This window comes from Podarcis bocagei (genome assembly GCF_964188305.1).
Source record: "Podarcis bocagei genome assembly, chromosome: 6".
NCBI classification, from domain to species: domain Eukaryota; kingdom Metazoa; phylum Chordata; class Lepidosauria; order Squamata; family Lacertidae; genus Podarcis; species Podarcis bocagei.
The window spans coordinates 47,825,239-47,842,252 of NC_138130.1; the positions used below are offsets into that span (position 1 = coordinate 47,825,239).

The window sequence follows — 17,014 nt, forward strand, 5'->3', positions numbered from 1 at the left end:
CCCAATACATTAAAATAGCAAGACGCCTTATCACCCTCTAATAAAAATAATTAAAAGTTTCTTCTTCCTAAAAGAAAAGAAAAAGGATGTGTTTCTTATTGGCCATGCTATATACACTGTGTGTGTGTGTGTGTACACGCCTCCACTATCCGAGCGGTATTTTGGCAGACTGCATGAAGCCCTATTAAAAAACCTATATAATGAAATTTGCACTCATTGATGGACGGGCGTGTGGGAGAGAGACAAGAATACAGTAAGCTTTGGAAAAGAGATGCATATATTTGAAACAATGGCTCTCTCTTCCGCCGCCGCCGCCTTGACACGCGCGCGCACACGACAGACTTCAGCGAGCAGGAACCGCGGTGGGCGGGGCGCCGTGGCGATGGGTGGCGCATTCTTGACAGCGGCGGCGGCTGCTGCTGCTACTGCCAGGCGCTGAGGGAGAGCGGCCGCCTCTTCTTCACACCACAGAGGAAATAGCGGGAGGAGGAGGCGGCGGGCTGCTGTCTCTCGCAGACATTTCAGGCAGGACTGGAGAGAGAGAGGAAGCGAAAGGCACGGGCAGAACATGCCAGGCGCCCTGGCGAAGAGAAGCCGCCTTGCTCAGGGCTGAGGGAAGAACTCCACGACCTGATAGTTCCTCCCTCGCCTCTCTGCTCCGAGCCGGCAGAGGAACGGGCTGCTCGGGAGTCGGACACACCTCCTCCAGGGGGCTCCGCTCGGCCTCCCGGCTGCGGAGCGAGCGACGCCTCGGAGCCCCGGTGGGTGGGTGGCCGGGCGCGCCAAGAGCGCAAGCGACCCGCGCGCCGAGGGAGCCCGGCTGGGTCCGCGCCAGGCATGGAGAGCAAGCGCTGCTTCGCCAACCGCTTCGACGACTACAAGGGCAGCCTGCTGGCCGGGCAGGGCAAGGAGGCGGTGGCGCCCTTGGTGACGGCCACGGTGGACCGCATCCTCAAGGAGGTGCCCCCGCTGGGCGGCGCCGAGGCGGCGGGCGGCCTGGGAGCCTGCCAGGGCGGGCTGTACGGCGGCGTGGCCGGCGTGGCCTACATGCTGTACCACGTCGCGCAGTGCCCGCTCTTCGCGCCGGCCCGGGACTCGTACCTGCGCGCCGCCAAGCAGCTGGTGGACGCCTGCGTGCGCTACGAGGAGGACTGGGGCGACGCCGACGCCGACACCCGCGCCGCCTTCCTGCTGGGCGGCGCCGGCGTCTATGCCGTGGCCGCGCTGGTCTACCAGGCGCTCGGGCTGCCGGACTGGGCCAGGCCGCTGGGCAAGTTCCGCGAGCTGTGCGAGCTGTGCGCCCCGCTCAGCTTCCTCGACTGCGGCTCCGACGAGCTCTTCGTGGGCCGCGCCGGCTACCTGTGCGCCGCCCTGGTGCTGAAGCAGAAGCTGGGAATGGAGGTAGCCTCAAGTCCCTGCCACGCGCCGCACCCGCCCTTTGCCTTGCCTTAGTACAGGGGTTCCTAAACTTGTGGTTTTGGAACTACAACCCCCATCATCCATAGCTAGCAGTACCAGTGGTCTGGGATGGTGGGAATTGTAGTCCAAAAACAGCTGGAGACCAAAGTTTGGGAAACCCGGCCTTAGTACTTCTTCCTTCCTTCATTTCCCTGCAGTAGGCATGTGAGCCTGGTGCAGCAAAACCTGCAGAGAGTCTTGTGGCACATTATAAACACATAAGCCTTCATGGACTAGAGTTCATCAGATCTGTGGAACTGGACTCTCATCCAGGAAAGCTTATACTAACATTAAAAATAGTTGGCCTTTATAAGGTGCACCAAGGTTCTCTGTTGAGCTTTGGTGAAGGGTTAAATGACTTTCCTGGACGCAAGAGAAAAGGTATTGGCTTGTTTCCACACAGGTCATCCCACTCTTTTGTGATGTTCTTTGCTCCTGCCTTCACAGTTTTGGATGTGATATTTGATCTTTTTGTCTTTACAAACCACTGAAACTTGGTTCATGCGTTTAGCCTTGTAGAAATGGAAGGTGTGCAAGGTGCGTGCAAGATCATGCTCTGTTCTTGACTTTCCCACATTTACCCAAACTTGTAGCTCTTTAAAGATATTCTAACCTTGTAGAAGGCAGATGCTATCTTGAAACAGGTGTGTTTGTCTGAAAATCAGCAGCAATGGATTCAAATCACATGAAAGGGAATTCCAGCTGAACACCAGGAAGATCTTTCTGACAGTAAGAGCTGTACAACAATGAAACAGACTCCCTTGGAAGGTGGTGGATTCTCCTTCCATGGAGGTTTTTAAGCAGAGATTGGGTGGCCATGTATGATCTAGTTGAGATTCGTGCATTGCAGGGAGTTGGACTAGATGACCCTTGTGGTCCCTTCCATCTCTATTATTCTATTATTCCAAGCTCTATGCACTTCCAATTGATTTATAGACATTCTGATGTTCATAGGCACGTAGGTTGGTAGCAGAACTTGCTACTACACCCCCTTCCATGCACACACACATGTATTCTGTACTGCAGCATGCCTGTGAAGCAGGGATAGGAAACCTGCGACCCTCCAGATGTTGCCGTGCCACAGCCCCCTTCATCCCTGACCATTGGTCACGCTTACTAGGATCGATGGGAGTTGGAATCCCCACATCTGGATCCTTTAAAGGGTTTGTGGCTAGTGTTTGTATGTGTACAGGTTGAACTTATGTAGGCTTTGTGCACAGGTTCAAGAGAAGCCATGGTAGTTGGGGACAGGAATGGTGGGCATGATTCAACTCTTCCACTCTACATGCCCATTTCTATATGATGATGAGTGCCTGAAAAGACTTTTCCTTCTTACTAGAGGTTCTCCAGAATAAATAATTTGGCGTCTTCCAGCCTTAATTTTGTCGCCTTAATCTTGCTTCCCTCCCTAATATCTTGAACGCAAGGGTGCAGTTGTTTCCTCCTCAAGGTGACAACATCTGGGACAGGGAAGGAATTGTGATCTCGTAAGCATTTTTGCATTTGCAACCTCTTATTTCCTTGCTCCACAAGCAGGTGGATGGATATTCTGACCTAATATGGGGCAAGAGGCTTCATTCATAAAAGCCAAGAGGTACAATTGCTCTAAAGCCTCAAAATCTGTTATCTGAAGGGTTTGTCTGGAGGCAAGCAGTGAAGAGTGCTTCAAACACAAAGGAAAAAGCTGCACAGTGAATTGGTTTCAAGATATTTATCAGGGAAGTATCTTTCAATGCTTCTTGAAAAATGCTTGGGGCTACTTCTCTTCCAGCTCACCTAAGCAGCCCCTGGACTTTTTCATTGGTATAAGGGGGGGGCAGTTAAATACTTAACTATCTGAGGTTTTGGGGGTGGGCCCGACATAAAGCCTGGCTACACCCATGAACTTTTTCCATCTGGGCTGGGGCAGCAACTGTTCAACCTCTGTTGCAGAGATGGGGAATCTGTGTCCCTCCAAGTCTTGGACTGCAACTCACATAACCCTTCATGGTTGGACATACTGGCGGGTGCTGAGGAAAGCTGAACCACATCTAGAGAGTCACAGGTCCCCCATCTCTGTTCTGTTGGCTTGGGCTAGTATGTTTCTCAACTGTACCGGGTAGCCTATTCATCTACCCCATTCTTGAGGGGAGATTCATTATACTGGGAACACTTGGCTAACCCTTTTTTTGGATGTAGAAATGGTGACTCACTGATCACTTTCACTTTTCTTCATCTCAGGGGCTCAATTTTAGCAGAAACCTAGTGTTACAACGATGGAAATTTCATATATAAGTAGAACTGACAGGTCATGGAGAGAACAGGATGTGAAATTAAGGACATCTGGTTTTTGGTCTCTGAGCAGTGCTTTTCTGAAATAAGGGACATTGCTATAAATTTAGAGGTAGCCCTTGAAATATGGGATATCCATATTCAAGTGTAGTTGTGGTATAAGTGATGTGAGAATCACCCTCCTGATATCACATGCTGAAATTACAAGATACAAGACACTGTGTTGTGATACACATGTTTGTTTGGAAATTCATCTTGTCTTGCTTCCTGATGTTTGTGTGTGCAGGATGAAATATTCCTAGTTTGAGAAGCACTCAATCAGTAATTCAGCTACTGTTGTAAAAGTCAATTAGTTATATAAGAATCAACAAAGTTCACTTACACAACATCTTCAAATCTTTCTTGTTTAAACTTACTTTTAAGTTCTCTCCCACCACCATAAAAAAACTGACAGAAAGTGAATGAACACTAGGTTTAAAGTAAGTGTACACTTGTGCTATATATTATAAAGCTAAGTGTAGATCAGTTTAGGTTCAGATTTTGGTTTTGGAAGAAAGTGGTTTAGGGATAAGCGACTTCACAACAATTAACTACAGATTCTGCAGAAAGTTGGTTATTGGTTTCCATTATAATGATTAAGATTGTGTGTCTCCAAGTCATCATCAGTATTCCTGTTTACTATACCCTGCTCCCTCTCCTTGGATTCTATTTTATAGGAGGCTTGGTTATAAATAAATCAAATAATTTATTGGACACTTTGTCCAGTTTATATCAACCTTTGTCAAAACAAAGGAGTGACTTCAGGAGGCTGCAGTCCAGCAAAACTAATAATAATAGTGTTCTTCTAGTTCATATAGATTGTTTTCATAAACCACTTTGAGTTTAATTCTTTAAAAAGTGACTAATAAATAATTGTGTGCATAGTATATAATAAAAGCATTGCCCTTTACTTTAACAGTTTTTATTAACACGGCCACTTGCATGTTGGGTGCTGATTAATCAATTCCTCCCTCCTAACTTGTTGCTTTAGAGGAAGAAATAAATAGTGGAAGTTGCAGACCATGGAAATCATTACAAAGGCAGATTTAACACACATAATTAGGTTTAGGTTTTGTCTTTGGTATCTGGTGTGCATGACCATATTAACCAAACTATTCACTGACAATATTGCAAGAAATGTTTGCATATGTTTTCCCCCAAAAAATATATGATGTTCTGTGACTAGACCTTAGACTAGGATGTGTGAGCTGCTTACTAAGATTTTCCCCATTTTCCAGCCACATAACTGCATGAATTTTAAATGGAAATTGCAGTTAATCCCACATATTGTTAAGAGCCGTTACTTCCACTTAGGACTCACAGCCCTAAGAATGTGGTCTGCAGGGGATTTGATTTTACGTTGTGAGAAGGCTGAACATGAGAATTTATATTTTATTCATCTAAATTAGACATCCCATATGCCATAATAGACTTTTTAATACCAATATAATTGCATTCACACCAGGGAATTGCACCAGCAGAACTGCTTCAATTGTGACAGCATAAAACCTCCGGTCTAGGGCAGCATGAAAAATAACTTTCTAACATTTATGACTGGTTTAAGTTACTGTACTGCTTATAGCATTAACAGCATAATATATTTTATAACTGCAGCATTTTGCATCTGTAAATTTTAAGCAGCAGGAGCTCAGTGGTTTATTATTGGCAGTGTACATCATTAAGCCCAGTGTAGAGAGCCATTTTGCCCTTGAGCTAGTCAGGGGGCATGAGCAGTGCAGTGGCTCAGGAGGGGAGCTTGGTTTAGGGCTATCCGAGCTTAAACTCACATTAGCCATTAATTCACTAGATAACCTTTAGATAAGGCTGTGTCTCTTTCCCTCAGCCCAGCTCCCCTCCAACTGTAGTATTAGGATAGTGTTACTTACGGTACCTATCTTAGAGGGTAAAGATGACTGAAATAATGTGCCTTAAGTGCTTTGAGCACTATAAAGACATGTATCTACAACATTATCTGGCTCAGATTTCTCTGCAGGGTGGGTAGCCAATGTGGTGACCTCCATTTGTTGTTGAGCTACAGCTCCTGTCATTCCTGACTACTGGCCCTGTTCGCTAGGGCTGATCGGAACTTTAGTCCATCAACTCCAGGATGCTATGTTGGCTGCCCATCTCTGGACAGCTTCCTTACAGTATCAGTAGGTACATAGTATGTTCTCCATCATGTGTAAAAGGCAAACGCTCCTTTGTTTTTTAACAATGGGTCAAACTACGTGTGACATTTGCATAGCTGCTCTCCCCTGCTGCCCCCCCCCCCACTTAATTGTATAGCTGGCATTGGAGCCCCAAGATGGATTGACACTGGTGGTGCAAGAGGAAGAGGGTGTTAACCCTTTGCCCCTGCTATAGTCCATATTGTAATAGAGGCCTTTTGAACCTACTATTCGCAATGGGAGGAAAGCTGCTTTTGGCACCAGTCCGTCATGTGTGGTTTGGCCATGTCTGTACAGATCTACCCTCCAACATTTCTCTGATAAAAATAGGGACATCCCATTCCATACCTTCCAACATTTCTCCTAGGAAAAAAGGGACGTCCTAAGGAAAAGCAGGACATTCTGGGATCAAATCAGAAACCAGGACTCCTTCTGTAAATCCGGGACTGTCCCTCGAAAATAGGGACGCTTGAAGGGGTCTGCAGGGGCCTATTACCTAAAGCCAAAAAAGTATGCATCTCTTTCCCCGTGCCTCTATCTCTTGGATACATTGTATCTCCTTGTATGCCTACTAATTTTGCAGTGAGGAATATCTGTAAGGGATTATCCATCAACACAGTTCATTTTGGAATAATGAAAGCATGGTTTTCTAGGCTTAATCCTCAAATGTAGAGGTTCTCAGTGGGAGTGAGGCTCCTAATGTTGACAGTGCTGCCTGACTTATCGCCCCCCCTTCTTCATCACCCTTTCCTTTGGGGCTATGTTGGTGGCCATCACTGACTTATTGTGGGAGCAAATTCCATATTTTAACAATGTTGTGAGCCCAGTTCGGTGGTGCACATGTGACATGTTGGCTTTTACATGTTATTGTAATTATGGCCAACCCTTTGGCTTCATGTTAATTCTATCAAAATTCATAATGAGAGTTGGTTAAATGAATGTTATGGGATTCCTCATTTACTAAAAACTATGTTGTAAATATTTTTATAGCATACGATAAAACCCATTTCCTAAAAACTAGAAGAAATGTTAATTGAATTTTGGGTCACTTAAACTGAATTCTGTTTGACACTATTTAAGGTAGGACAGTTAGCATATGAAACAATAATTTCCATTTTTAGCAATATTGTAATTTTGCTGCCCACCTAACCTGCTGCCTGAGGAACATGCCCCCTTCCCCGCTCTTAGATCCTGCACTGAGACCAGCTGAGAAAGAACAAGGAATTCGAAAAGCTAATCTTAACGGATGGCTTGTTGTCAAAATGAAGGGCTGGTATCCCAGGACAAAAGCTGATCATGGACAAATGCTCTAATTTTAGCAACTCTGTGGGAGATATTGCAGAGTTTAAAATACTCTATTAACATTTGAAAGTTTCATAATGGCATGCAAGGCACAAAGCCCAGTCTCTGCACACCCATTTGCAGCCACCTTTCCATAAAGCACCTTTAGGTTCTACTTTGCCACTTGTTAGTTTCAGCCCCAGAATGAAAGACTGACAGTCCTCAAAGGAGGTAACCTCAGCAGTCTTGCTCTGCATCACAAGAGAACAGCATGAAGAGAGGAGTACAGATTTCCATGCTGATTCTATTCTGCATACAGAGAGCACTTCAAACCTAGCACTCCCTCTGAGCCATATGGCTGCTACAGAAGCACTATTATACAATGTCACTTTATCACAGAAGTGCTGATATAGTGCTGCTGTCAGGAATTTTTTTTTCCAGGATAGAAGATTAAGTACCAGAGCTCGTAAAGTGTCAGGAGCACAATTTATTTTCTTTAAGTATGTGCAAGTGTGGCATGCAGATTCTAAAATTATAATACCCCCTAAAGAACTAAGCCGCTTCAAAATTTGTATACGTAGTGCTGCTTGGTAGTATTACTGTTGTAAACTAAAATATTGTGCCTTTTGATACAGAGGGCAAACATTTAAGTTAATTAAATATTACATGTACCTGTACAATCCTCCTTGTTGGAAGCCTGAATACCTATTGGAAGATTGATCCACCTGCGTGGTTGCCAAGTTGAGGCCCTGCAAGGACTAGGGATGCATTGATCAACCTCTTCCTGCCCCACACCAATGTTGTGTGTACACATATATATAACTAATACACACACACACACACTGGTACACTACTAGTACATGCAGAAAATGAAACCAATGTCCAGCATTTTGTGTGCTGATTAGACAAAAGACTGAAATATTAGGAATCCATTCAATCCCTCATGCTTCTTCTACCCCAGACCAAAATTATTCTGAATAGCTTTTATTCTGCATTCATGAATCATAGAATCATAGAGTTGGAATAGACCACAAGGGCCATCGAGTCCAACCCCCTGCCAAGCAGGAAACACCATCAGAGCACTCCTGACATATGGTTGTCAAGCCTCTGCTTAAAGACCTCCAAAGAAGGGGACTCCACCACACTCCTTGGCAGCAAATTCCACTGTCGAACAGCTCTTACTGTCAGGAAGTTCTTCATGGATACTGATGTGCACCCATGCTTGTGCTTCCTGACTCTTGTGTACTAGGGACTGAGGAGGCCTGCATAATTCTCCTTGAGAATACAAGCCACAAGCTGCAATTACTTAATGCAAATCTACTGTGCTTGTGAAAGATGAAAAGTTTTTTTTTTTAAAAAAAGAAAAAGCGAGGCAAATGTCTTCAGTAGCTTGGAGGTATATTTAAAATTCAGCCATAATTAAACTCCATTCATTGTTTCTAGTCATCCAAATGCTTGCTGACATTCATTTAATCTTATGCACACTGTATTCTGCCTGAGCAAAATATAATCTTACATCAATTTAGTGAATTCAGGGATGCTAATCTGTCGAAGAATTACAATTCTAATTTCATATACAAAAATATTCTGAGCTAAGGAATACAAAAATTTTGGGAGCCTGCACACACAATATGGCAAGCTTCTTTAATTCCCTTGAAGATGTACTGTATAGTCTTATAACATATATTCTGGCAACAAATTGGACTATATAACATCAGCCATACTATGGAGTGTTCATCCAGCTGTACATTCTCCAATGTGGTCTATGCCATCACCTGTCAACAGTATCCTTCTGCTGTTTATGTAAGCCAAATAGGTCACTCTCTACGCAAAACAGTAAACTGAAACAAATTAGACATTAAAAACAGCAGTATTCAGAAAGCAGTGGGAAACCATTTCACTTCGCTGCTGAGCTTAAAAGTCACCCTGCTTCAATGAAACAGCATCAACAAAGGGCCCCAGAATGAAGATGCAAAGTTATAATTCATAATATTAAACCATATCTAATCTCTGGCTGTGCTGATGATCCACCAGTATGTTGCTGCTTTGAACAATGAGTCCCACATTGTTTGACTCTTGCATTTGTTTGAGCTCTGTCTTGGAAGGGGACAAGTTGGAAAAGGTAATTTTATATACAGAATGGAATGCACAGCCAGAGGAAAACCCATATCTCCGTCTGCACAGAACAGCCCTCTAACCACATATCCCCAAGAGGAAACAGGAGAGTAGCTCATGATGAGGCCTTTATAGTTTCCTGGGATTAGAGCTGCGGTAAATCCTCATGACATCCCTACCCTATAGCTCTTCACCTGAGAAAAGGGTAGAGTAGATTTACCACTCAGAACGAAGGTTTTCCATACTTACATATGCAGGAAGTTGCTGAAGATCAACCAGTGCCAGATCTACAAATTTTGCCACATAGGACAAAAGTCTGTACTGTTGCCCCTCTCTCCCTGATTGTGAATGCCACGCAACAAATTTTATGAAATAAATTCCATTTCTCGATTCACACATACTAATTGTATCTGAAAGAATGACTTATCCTAATCTTATCAACAGAGTACTATTGTTGGCATCAAGAGACAATGGAGTGCGCCTCCAGGGGTGAAGTCAAACTGCTGCGTTAGAAGCACTGAAGTGACCTCCCCAGAGTGCAAGCCTGGGCAGTGTGTATTTAGAGCCTAGGGCTTGCTGATCAGAAGCTCAGCGGTTCGAATCCCCGCGACGGGGTGAGCTCCTGTTGCTTGGTCCCGGCTCCTGCCAACCTAGCAGTTCGAAAGCACATCAAAGTGCAAGTAGATAAATAGGTACCATTCCAGCGGGAAGGTAAACGCCGTTTCCGTGCACTGCTCTGGTTCGCCAGAAGCGGCTTAGTCACCCTAAGAAACCAGAGGCCTTTCTTTTAGGCATTGTCGGCCAGAAGGTGTTAAAGAAGGATAGGATCTTTTTTATGTATGCAACAACAGCAGCAAGAATACTCATCGCAAAATATTGGAAGACTCAAGACCTGCCCACCGTGGAAGAATGGCAGACACAACTGATAGACTACATGGAATTGGCAGAAATGACTGGCAGAATCCGAGACCTGGGAGAAGAGGCAACGGAGGAGGACTGGAATAAGTTTAAGGACTACTTAAAAAAACATTGTAAATTGTATGAGTGTTAAGAATGATGCAGGACGGAAAACAACACGGCATCAGCAATTTAGTTAAAAGAAATATGAGACTAAGTGAGATTTGAGAAACAAGATAAGCTTTGGAACAACATTATGTCTAAACTAAGTATTCAACTATTTGATAAAAATGTTTAAAGCCGAGGTTATTACATTTGAAAGTTACAAAATAAGAATTGAAATAAGGTGATAAATTGCTGTTTATAACTCTATAACTGGGAACGCAGGAATGGGAGATGTGAGGAAGTCCAAAAGTTTAAGAAAAGAGGATTGCTGGACATTTGATTATTATATGTTATTTCTTTTTGTTTGCTCTTTTTCTGTTGTTCTTTGTTTGCTGTATTGTGTTTTATGTGAATTTAATGGTTAAAAAGCTTTAATAAATATTTTTTTTAAAAAAAAAAAAGAAGCGGCTTAGTCATGCGGGCTACATGACCCGGACGCCAGCTCCCTCGGCTAATAAAGCGAGATGAGCGCTGCAATCCCAGAGTCATTCGCAACTTGACCTAATAGTCAGGGGTCCCTTTAGCTGCCCAGATGACAAGACATTCCCACCACCACCCCGGCCTCACTGATGTGGCCCAAAGGAAAGTAAAGCAATATGTTTGGCACCAGCTTGGCTACAAGAATTGTGGAAGGAGGCGTACACTCCTTCCAGCAATTCTTCTTTCTTTCTTTTAGCTGTTTCAGCTAAAACAGCAAGGAAGAGACTTCTGGCAATTCCAAAAAGTTAAAGTGGCATAAGCCTTCATGGGCCAAATTCCAGTTCCCCAGATGAATGAAGTATAACCATAAACTGGCAGGATTATATACACACATGGGTGGTGGAGAGGAGCAAGACTAGATGGAAATGAATTATTATTATTATTATTATTATTATTATTAATCCTGCCCATCTGATTGGGTTTCCCCATCTACTCTGGGCGGCTTGCAACATATAAAACACAACAAACCATCAAACATTAAAGAAACAAGATAACCTATACAAGCAACAAACCAACCAATAAATCAACAAAAACCAATAACAATAATAACAATAATAAATAGTTTACAATTATATCCAAATGGAAGTATCTGCCAACCCCAATTTAATATTTAACCAACACCAACCCAACAAAAAATGAAACAGAGGAACCAAAATTTGAACTATTTAAAACATTTTAGCCAGTTGCCCCAACCCAGGCAGCAGCAAAAGAACAGTGATAATTGACACAAACAATTGGCAAGTCAATTTCTAGTGAGGTTGCCATGTTGCTTGCTTGCAGCAAGATCTACCAAGTCTTGTAGCACTTCAAATAATGACCATGGCTCTGGGGTATAAAATAATTATATGAATTGTTTCACTGCGTCCATTTAAGGCTCCTGTAACCAGAAGACCCTAAAATTATAATCATAGCAATTTCCCTTAAACTCAAGAAGTGACATTTGAGATATGCCTTTCTTCCTTTCTTCCCCTTTTAGCTCCCTGCATGTTGATTTTCTATTCAAGCCTGGACTTCCTAAAGATTTTTCTGTTTAATATTTTGGCAGCTATTCAGCTGAAAAGCCCAGAATTGCATTCCTCTGTCTTTTCTACCCAATCTGGAGCAGCATTCGCCTTCTGGTTCTTCTATTGGTTCTGCTCTATCTTGTCTACTATATTGCTTACTATGCTCATTCTTTTTGCCACATGCTGCCTGCATCTGTCCTTCTGGCCCTTCTCTTCTGGCTTTGTTTGTCCAGTCTCCCAGGCATCACCAGGCATCTGCTGTCTCCTCAGAGTGCCTCCTTTTCATTTGCAATCTATTTTCACATTCTGTTTTCCTGAGCTGCTCCAATATGTTGTGCTGGCACAGGGGAGCAGACCTGCAAATTGAAATTCAGCAGACTATTTTTGTAAGCGTCCCTTTGCAGACACAATGACGTGCATGCTAAAGAAGGGAGCTAAACAGCCAGCCAGTTGGTCGCTGGAGTTTTCTTCTTTTGAGTAACTCATGTGCCATCTTCTGCAAAGTGAAATTGGGGTGAGTGGGGCTTCCGGCACTTACTCCAGAATTGCCTTCCTGTGTGATTCCATTCCACATACCTCATTTCCAGAAGGCTGTAGCTCAGTGGCAGTGCATGTGTTTTGCATACAGAAGGTCCAAGGTTCAATCACTGGTATCTCCAGGTGTAGGGATGATGGGAGAGTCGCTTTTCTGAAATCCTGGAGATCTACTGCTAGTACAGTGCTGAGCTAGATGGACCAATGATCTGATTCAGTATAAGGTAGCTACATTGGCTGAGGAATATTTCCATTGATTTATTAGTTGTATATACAGCAGATAACAGTGCACACTACTGCTAGTTCATGGGTAGCCAGCATGTTGCCTTCCAGATGTTGGATTGCAGCTGGCATCATCCCTTGCCATTGGCCATGCTGCCTGGAATTGATGGGAATTGGAGCTCAACAACATCTGGAGGTCACTACATTGACTACCCTTGCTGTAGTTACTTCTCAAAATAACTAATTGCACTCTGAATCCAAATACAATAGTTGCAACTTAAGTCCTGTTGATTATTTTCAAGCAATAACTCTTGGATCAGGAGTTTATGGGTTTTTTATCTCCTAATGCCATGTTATTTTTTACATCTTTTTTGTGCCTGAGGGTGACTTTGTCTGTTACATCATGGGTTCTCACAAAATGGTGGCACAGGGTGGAGCCAGTCACAAAATGGTGGTGGACTTGGTGCTGGGCATGTTATAGTCAGCTTTTACCTAATATTTGAAAGGCATTCCTGTGGCTGAAAACACACCGTGAACACACCCTGGGCAATTGCGACTCAACTGAAGAGGCACCTGTGTGATCATGTTTCAGACACAAAATGTCTCTTAAAGATTAGAGAAAATATGTAATAGACTCACATTGAGGGGAAAGGGAGTCTTCTTTACCCTGTAATGTGTGAAAAGAATCTATCCGCCCTTCCTAGAACAATTTTAGTGCTTAGCATTTAGCATTTGAATGCAGGTGGGATGAAAGCATCACCATTAAGTATTTGATTATTAGAAAATCTTTAACCATGTAATAAGCTGCTCCCATCAAAAAACAGTGCCTTAGCAAACCCACCTTGCATACTAAGGACACACTGTTTTGGTTTCTAGTGGTGCTCTTGCTTGTCTTTGTCTTGAAGAAATATTTTTTTCTTTCTACCTACTGGGAATATTTTTATACTGACTGAATCACATTTTCTGACAAAACCGTCTTTTCCTCCCCCAAGGAATGCTTATTTTATATGCAGTGACAGCTGAGAAGGAGGCACAGGAAGGCAAGACTAACATAGCTTTAACCTTGCCTGTATCCAAGGCTCAAATGCTAAATGTTTAATGAGGAGAATTTACCTTCCTGCTCTTTTGCTACTGCAGATTGAATGGGGAGAATGTGCTTCTTACTTCCGCTGTTCCTCCCATTCGTTTTTGCTTTCTCTCTCTCTCTCTTTGTTCTTGGAACAGAGCAATATCAAGCCTTATGTGATGTCTGCATTCAGAATGTGACTTCAGTTGTGCTTGGATTCATGTTCTTGGTTCCAGGCAATGGCAACAGCTGTCCCTTTATGCCACAGGAGTTTCTCTGGTTGTCCTTTTGTAGTTGTCTATGGTGTGTGTGTGTCAGAGAGAGAGTGTGTGTTATATAAGAAATGAAAATGGATGTGGCATGGAGGCTACTGGGTCAAAATCATAACCACTCGTTTATGGGGGAGGGCATAGAATACTGTAAAGTTAAAGTGTCTTGAGACTTCACAACCTTCATTTGATCTTCCTCTCTTTTGCAGATCAGCATTCTTCTGTAGCCTGAGCTAATGTTTCCATTCATTGGGTTGTTAATGCAGCACAAATTGCAAATCAGCAGGCAAAATAAAAGTGGCTCTTTGCCAATGTGGAGTTCTCTTCTGTTGTGCTTGCTTGTTAGCACCAGTGGAATATTAGGAATGCTGAGAGTATATGAAAATGAGCCACTAGAGAAAAACAGACAAGGTGCTTTTTTTTTGATTGAGCATTTCTTGTGGCTTGCTTTATTTAATCATAGCTCTTCTAGATATACATTTTAATTAGCTGACTCTTCCACCAGTCAAATACACTTTTAGAGGTCACCTGACACGGGTGGCACTGTGGGTTAAACCACAGAGCCTAGGACTTGCCGATCAGAAGGTTGGTGGTTCAAATCCCCGTGACGGGGTGAGCTCCTGTTGCTCGGTCCCTGCTCCTGCCAACCTAGCAGTTCGAAAGCACATCAAAGTGCAAGCAGATAAATAGGTACCGCTCTGGCGGGAAGGTAAACAGCATTTCTGTACACTGCTCTGGTTCACCAGAAGCAGCTTAGTCATGCTGGCCACATGACCCGGAAGCTGTACACCGGCTCCCTCAGCCAATAAAGTGAGATGAACGCCGCAACCCCAGAGTCGGCCACGACTGGACCTAATGGTCAGGGGTCCCTTTACCTTTACCTTTAATTCTGTTCTGTTTTACAGTGAGTTGTGAAAAAGGATGAGAGAGCCATCATCACCTGCTGTGTGTTTTCTCTTTTAGCTATGAGCATTTTTCTGTAGTATGAGTTGATGCTTCCATTTTAGGGGCTGTTTATGAGGCATAAATTACAAATCATTGAGCAAAATAAAAGTGGTAAACAGATTTTTTTCAGGGTTCCAAAATAATTTTGAACAGAGACAACAGCAGAGACCAGAAATGAGTGCATACAACAAGAGCAACAAGACCTCAACACTCTCAGAAACTCAACGTCTGTCTCCAGCCACTACTCTGTAACAGTGTGCCATCTCTCTCCCTCTTTCTCTCTTTTCCCACTTGGCAAAATAACACCCATAAATGGATAGATGAGTTGCTGTTTGATACCAATAGTTGCAGATAGCTGTTGCAGTTTATTTTTTAAAAAATATGTTGTTGTGATGGTTTACAGAGCAGAACATGGTGACTTTGTCCCACAGTCCTGCAAGTCAGCATTTAATACCATTGCTACAGTATAAGAAAGATTATTTTGGGTGACCGTAGAGTTGAAGAATCATTTTGTGTGTTTTGATGCAGAGGATGAATGTGCTAAAGAAAAAGAAAAAGTAGTCCTGAATCATGAAAAGTAGCTAGCTTACTTGTTAAATCCCTGCTCCTGGAGATCACTGGCAAAATTCAGAAACAAAAAAACATACAAAGCATCACCTTCCATGACAAAGACTTGGAGTAAATCACTGTTCCTATAGGCTCCATCAGGAAAAAAGAAACTGACCTGATGGCACTCAAGACCAGTTTTTGATGTGCTGCATTGCAGCACAGCTTTAGAAGCCTATTCTACTGGGCCAAAACCCTCTGAAGTTAAGTTAGCCTGTTGAATACAACTGTGTTCTTCATTTCATAGCATTCTTTGTGTATATCGCAGCTGCTGCAAAAGCTCCCTCTGCTGTTCATTCTCCACAGTTGTGAGATATAAAATGAATGCCTTTTGTTGATGTCCTTACGAACAAGTATCATACGGAATAAACAAAATCTACATAGCTGACTAATAAATTCATCTTGTTAATTCTTCATCCTGCAGATTATAAGCTCTTGTGGGGTGTGTGTGTGTGTGTGTGTGTGTGTGTGTGTGCTTTTTTCTTTTTTTCTTTTCTTTTATGGCGGTATATATGAAACTCCAAAATTCAGAGTTGGGGAATACCTTTGTTAGGACCAACCCAAATATGTACCACAAAAGTGTGGCAAGCTTTCAAGTTCTCCAAAACTCTTCAGAGCTCTTTAGGTGAATATTTACTTCATACAGTGGTACCTCGGGTTACATACGCTTCAGGTTACAGACTCCACTAACCCAGAAATATTACCTCGGGTTAAGAACTTTGCTTCAGGATGAGAACAGAAATCACGCAGCGGCAGCAGGAGGCCCCATTAGCTAAAGTGGTACCTCAGGTTAAGAACATTTTCAGGTTAAGAACGGACCTCCAGAATAAATTAAGTTCTTAACCCGAGGTACCACTGTATATGCAAAAGTAAAGGAGTGAAGGTAGGAACACTATTCAGGTGTTGCTCCAATTACTTTGGTGGAAGGGAGCAGGTTTTGTCTTCCTGAATGCAGCCTGTTTCTTATGCTCCATTGAACTTCAATAAGAAGACTTGAGAATCAAGCCCACTCTTGCGTGTATAGCCATGCCTTGGGTGACATTTCTTGGTCATGCTGGAGTGGGACAGTGAGAATGAAAGGAGTAACTGTTTTTTAATATAACATAAATAAATCAGTATCCTGCCCTATAATGATGTAGTGCAATAACCCAAAGTTATGAGTGTTCTAACTATTTAGGGGAAAGCATCAGACATGGGATATTGCTTGACAGCCCATTCAGCTGTGATGAAGGACACTGAAGGTTGATGCCACCTGGGTTTCCATGTTATATAAAAGTATTTTGTAACATTTGGGGCTTTATATCGCTGTTTATATAATCATGTGAGGGGGTTTTTTTAATAGGCTTGGACCAATGAAGCATGAGTGGGACTCCACCCATGCAACAGGCTTTCCTGCTGCGCATTATTGCATGCCCTGAAAAGCTTCTCCTGAGGGAGAGCCTGTGGATTGCTGTGGAATGGGAGGTTGCGGGCAGCTGCAGACAGGAATCAGCA

General features: G+C 43.2%; 1 protein-coding gene across 2 annotated transcripts in view; it reads left to right on the forward strand.

Moving 5' to 3' along the window:
• Positions 1–795: 795 nt before the first annotated feature.
• Positions 796–17,014, forward strand: part of LANCL3 (LanC like family member 3) — a 30,212-nt gene continuing 13,993 nt past the window's right edge. For both annotated transcript variants that reach the window (XM_081197803.1, XM_081197804.1), the window contains exon 1: positions 796–1,401. In XM_081197803.1, coding sequence (XP_081053929.1) covers positions 838–1,401 — 564 coding nt within the window. In that variant the 5' untranslated portion in view covers positions 796–837. The remainder of the gene's footprint in view (positions 1,402–17,014) is intronic.